Source organism: Chrysochloris asiatica, unplaced genomic scaffold (genome assembly GCF_000296735.1).
Source record: "Chrysochloris asiatica unplaced genomic scaffold, ChrAsi1.0 scaffold00003, whole genome shotgun sequence".
In the NCBI taxonomy this organism is placed as follows: Eukaryota; Metazoa; Chordata; class Mammalia; order Afrosoricida; family Chrysochloridae; genus Chrysochloris; species Chrysochloris asiatica.
The window spans coordinates 39571130-39576942 of NW_006408521.1; the positions used below are offsets into that span (position 1 = coordinate 39571130).

Below are 5813 nucleotides of genomic sequence, written 5' to 3' on the forward strand. Positions count from 1 at the left end.
ATCCCTGTATCCCAGAGCCCTGTTGTTCCAAAGTTGAGTATGCTTCACTGTTTACCTCTGTCCCACTAGGCCATGCAAACCTGTCTCAGTGTTCCCCTGTCTATCTTTTTCTTCTGCCTCCTCTCCCCTTCTTGGATTGCCCTCCCCAACACCTAAACTAAATCCCCCACCCCAACCCCATTGTGGTTACCTTATTATATTCCATTCATTCTTCCCTCCATTTAAGACAGTCTGTTTTATACAGTAATCTACCTGACCTTCCACCATCTGGATCTCTGTTCCTCTGTGTTTACCTTCTTGCACATTATAATTGTTTTGATCATAGACTCACTCCCAGATCCTCTGTTCTTATAAATTTATTCTGTTCTTGACTCTTCCATGTGTCGACCGAGTTCAGGTTGATGATGCCACGTACGTCATTCTGTAGTTGTCTGTTCTTGTTGGTTCTCAGTCCACAGAACTTCCTTTAGGATGTTTTTCAGAGCAGGGTTGGCTTTGGCAAAATCCCTTAGCTTCTGTTTATCCTGAAATGTTTTGATTACACCATCGTATTTGATTGACAGCTTTGCTGGGTAGAGGATTCTTGGGTGACAGTTTTTTTCTTTCAGGGTTTTATATATGCCTCCCCATTGCCTTCTTGCCTGCATGGTTTCTGTTGAGAAATCTGAGCTTAATTTGATTTGCTTGCCTTTGTATGTTATATTTTTCTTTTCCTGAGCTGGTTTCAAGATCCTGTCCTTACCTTTGCTTTTGGAGAGCTTGATTATTATATGTCTTGGTGATTGTCTTTTAGGGTCTATTCATCCAGGGGTTCGTTGAGCTTCTTGAATGCTCATCTTTTCGTTTTTCAGGATGTTAAGAAAATTTTCTTCCAGCAGCTCTTCAACTGTCTCCTCTGTGGACTTGTGTGATTGTTCCTGTTCTGGAATGCCAATAATTCTTGTGTTATTCCTCTTCATGTTATCCATCATGAATCTTGGCCGTTGTCAGATTTTTTTTATCCTTTTTTGTGTTTGTGCTTCTATCTTAGTAGTGTTGAGAGATTTATCTTCTAGCTCACTAGTTCTGGCTTCTATCTCTTCAATTCTACTTCTTTGCCCTTTCAGTGTATTGTCCATTTCTGATATTCTATTATTAATCGTTTGGATCTCTTTCTGTAGGTTTTGAATTGTTTCTAATGCTCTATCTATCTTATTTGATTGTTCCCGTAGCACTTTCCTGACTTCTTCCTTATTTTTGTCAACTCCATTGTATAGTGTTTTGATACATTTTATAATGATTTTTCTGAATTCCTTCTCCTGCATTTCCAAAGCCTGCCCATCTTCCAGTACGGAGTGTAGGTCTACTTCCAGCTCATTTGCCTCAGTCACTTTATCTCGTTTCTGGACATGTGCAGATATGGTTGTCTGCTTCTGTTTTTTGGTCATATTCAGGGGTTATCTGTGGCCTTAATACTTAGATGGGTGTGTATTTTGATATTTTGTATGCTTTCTGATTGCCTCCAAGTAGATGTGATCAAGAAATGGGCTTCCCTTCGCACTCTTCTTGAGAAGTTTCAAGATGCCACTGTTGGTCTTTTTGATGTAACTTAGGATTTAATTTTCAGTCTGTTTCCTTTTTTGTCTGCTTGTCCCACTCCACAATTCCCATTCAGGCCCTTTTTTTATAGTTGTAAAGAGTTCAGGGCCGTCTGTAGCCATTTGGTTTTAATTGGAAACTGTCTCTTTAAATTTCAAGGAGATCTGTTTGCATGTGTAGAAGAACCCTCCGAGGGTGGGGCTAGGGTGCCCACTAGCTCAGGCACCCCTATAGTCACCAGAATGGAGGTACACAGACAGCCAGGGACCAATGAACTGCTACCAAAAGAAAAGAATGTCCACAACTTTATCTGTACGGTTCTGCCAGGCGTCTGTGGCCGCTCCAATCCTTCCCCCGCCTGGTCTCACCCAACATGGCGGCTCCTGGAGCAGCTGAGCATTCCGAACTAGAAAGCAATGGATTTCTTGCTTCTGCCACAAATTCCCCAGCTGTAAGTCTTCCAGTCTTATAAATGTTCCTTTATATGTGGTTCAGAGTTCTGGGACCATCCCCTAAGACTGCTTGGTCCAGTATTCTTTGTTGTTGCTGGCGGTCCTCTTCACTGCACTTCCACCCTATCCGCCATCTTGTTTGTTCCGGTAGATTTTTTTCAGTTTCATCATCATAGGCTTTAGTGGTTGGTGTGTAAATTTGAATAATTGTGTTATTAACTGGTCCTTCTTGTAGGTGAATGGATATATATGTGTATATATATATATATATGTCTACCATGAATGAGTAGGGCATAGTTATGAATCATGGACATACTAACACAGAGAATGTGTACTTGGAATATTGGGAAATTAAGTTATGGCTGATATCTTAATTGTCAGGCTGGTACAATAGTTGGATTTTGTTTCATAGGGATGTATTCTGTTTAAAATTTTAGATAAATCAGCCTCTTTGGAATCAATGACCAATAAGCAGATCAGTGAGGAGCTAGTAGCGTGGTGGTTACGAATCAGGCTGTGAACCTCAGGATCAACAGTTCAAAACTATCAGCTGTTCCGCGGGAGAAAGATGAGGCTTTCTGCTCCCGTAAAGATTTATAGCTTCAGAAACCCTGTACAGGTCACTATGAGTCGGAACCGACTCCACAGCAACAAGCAGATCAATGAGTACTTGTTTGATTGAGGATGCTGGTTAATTCTCAGATAATATGGAATGTTCTCAATTACTGTATTGTTTTCACCGTAAATGCACATATGTAACACACAGACACATATCACATGCAAAGGAAGATAGTGTATGAGGAAACTCAGAGGTCTGATAAAAATATAATGTATGCGTCATTTGTGTCAAAACACAGTATATAAGGATTATTATCTCTGACTTTGATACTGTACTACACACACTTCTGTTTCATGCAGTTTTTTTCAGCATCTCTAACCTTAACCTCTTTCTTTTAAATAAATAGGGAAATCATGAGAATTCTAAGACATTTGTTCTAAGTAGTATGATTCTAGGATTACTATGGATTGAAATCAACTCAATGATACAAAACAGTAAGGTTTTTAAAGGTAGAAGAACACTAAGAATAATTTAAGTTAGCATTGCAGCCCTTTACACCAGAATCACGAAAAGCGCACCTATTTTCTTACCTTTTAGAGCCCTGTTAAGTTTGTTGTTGTTGTTGTTGTTAAGTGCCGTCGAGTCAGTTCTGACCCATAGCGACCCTGTACAGGGTTTCCGAGGGTGTAAATCTTTACGGGAGTAGAAAGCCTCATCTTTCTCCCGTGGAGCGGCTGGTAGTTTCGAACCGCTGACCTTAAGGTTCGCAGCCCGATTCGGAACCACTACGCTACCAGAGCTCCTTCCTGTTAAGTTTAGAAGCTTTGATTTATAGATCTCAATGTGTATGTTTATATCTCATCAGAACTTTTGTCTTGACAACAGGATGACTGTCAAATTGAATTTAAGATGTTATCAGATATTGTGCAAAATTTGGTTTAAAAAATTATTCAGCTCTTTAAAGTCTGGACTATACAGATATAAAAGTTTATGGTTGAACTGGCCACTTAGATTTAAATACGGATTCGTATCATTTCAAATCATTTTATCAAGTATCATTTTGTAACAAGGGTTTCAGGTTTTTTATTTGACTTTCACTGTTTCAGAAAGAGCTTGCAATTATGATTTACAGAAATGAAATCTTTTTCTCATAGTGCAATTGTGTTCACTAATAATTTACCCATTTCACATAAAAGTTGCATATCTAATAAAATTATACTTTGCTTGATAATATTTAATATATTAATAATACTTATTAAATTCTTATGTTGGTCAATTTGCAGGTGATTTATGTAACCTCATTACGCTGGATGTAGCTCACAATCAACTTGAACACCTTCCAAAGGAGATTGGAAACTGCACACAGATAACCAACTTGACTTGCAGCACAATGAACTGCTAGACCTCCCAGATACTATAGGTATGAGAAGAGAACGAAGGCAATGATAGTCATTTGCACCTATTTGGATACTAAGAAACTAGTTTTGATCCATTTTGGTAATAAAAATATGTTGTTGTTAAATGCCGTGGAGTCGGTTCCGACTCATAGCGACCCTCCCTGCACAGGGTTTCCAAGGCTGTAAATCTTTACGGGAGCAGAATGCCTCATCTTTCTCCTGTGGAACCGCTGGTAGTTTCGAACTGCTGACCTTGCGGTTCACAGCCTGATTCGTAACCACTACGCTACCAGAAAATATAGGAGATTAAATTCAAAATGATCACAATAATAAAACTTTGAAAAGAGTATTTTAAAATTGCTTCCATTTTCATTTCCTGGCAAGAAAAAAATAATAGATTATAGAAATAGAATATTCAGTCAGATGTATATCCCATGATAATTTTCAATGTTGTATATTGTATGATCACTTCTTTTACTAATGTAGACCACAAGGAATAGTCAAGCCAGTGCTGTTTAGTGTTAAAAGCATTGCCAATGTTGCGTAGTTTGTTCATCTGTAATATTGAGGCGATAAATGTTTCCAGGACTTAGCCAAACAAAAAAGGTCTAATTAAGCTAACTGAGATATGGTCTTTATTTATATAGTCTTGTTTATTCAAATGCCATAAATTTATGCAAGTAGTAAATAGAATTAAAACATTCTTGACACATTTTTAGTTATTGGTGTGGCATAATGATACAATAATGATTCTTTGGAAAATTTTTCTGTACTTCATATAATTTTTATATGAAGTATTTTTTATTATAATTATTATTTTAGAGGTTTTTATTATTACTTATTGTTTGAGACCTATGATGATATTATCTTTCCCCAGAAATACTTTTATTTGCTTCTGTCACCTACCTAGGAGGACCAGTTTAACTTACCAATTTTCAGTGCTCAAGATTTTTCTGGTCCTCTAACTGATTCTGACACAGGCTATAGACTGACTGGAGTGCTCCTTTACTTCCAGTTCACGCCTAGTAGGAGGGTACAACCCTTTAGGGTGCCCCTTCTAAAGCTGGATACCGATTTCAAGAGTCCTCACCTGTGGTAGGCCTTTGATTTTGATTTTTCCAGAAACATGCCGTAGCCTTTCCGCTGCATCTTCTGGTGTGTTAATGAAGCATTCTTGAGGCAACATCCTCTTCACTGTTTTACACTGTTTCTAAGCCTATCTTCTGACTTGGTAATTATTCACTGTTGTCTTAGTGCTCTATTTTTGGATGCTGTTTTGTGTTTTATTATTTTATTTGTTTTATTATTTTTTAAATGGGAGGGTTTGTTTGAATTTACCTAGTCTACATGAAAAGAAGCAGCCATTGTTAGAAAATGTTTTTTATAGGTTAGAGTATACTGTCCTAAGTTTTATAGGACAACTATTGATTTTCAAAAAAGCAGGCTGAGACTTCTTTTTTGCCAGTAATCTAGCTTTCTAATTTTTGGTCCAGGGCTTTTTATATCATATTATTATTCATAGTGACAAAAGATTAAGTATTCTTGTTTAATTGGTTTACTGTATCTATAGAACAAGGGTGAGGAACATCCTACCCATGGGTCATATATGGCCCGAGAAATCATTTGGTCTGGCTCTGCCAAGGCAACTGCAGTTCTAGCCATCACATTGTTGTTGAGTTAATTTGATGAAATATAGCAGGCTAATTTTTAAGTTGATAATTTTGTATGGCTCATGAATGATGTTATATACATTTTGACAGAAAAAGGGTTCCCCACATCTGCTATTAAACATCAGTCAGGTGCCACGAATAATTTCTTGGTATCAGA

At 37.6% G+C, this 5813-nt stretch overlaps 1 protein-coding gene across 1 annotated transcript in view; it reads left to right on the forward strand.

The window, feature by feature from the left end:
• Nucleotides 1-5813, forward strand: part of SHOC2 (soc-2 suppressor of clear homolog (C. elegans)) — a 52169-nt gene that overhangs the window by 15919 nt on the left and 30437 nt on the right. The window contains 2 exon segments of the mRNA XM_006878343.1: nucleotides 3873-3962; nucleotides 3965-4009. Of these exon segments, the coding sequence (XP_006878405.1) occupies nucleotides 3873-3962; nucleotides 3965-4009 (135 nt within the window).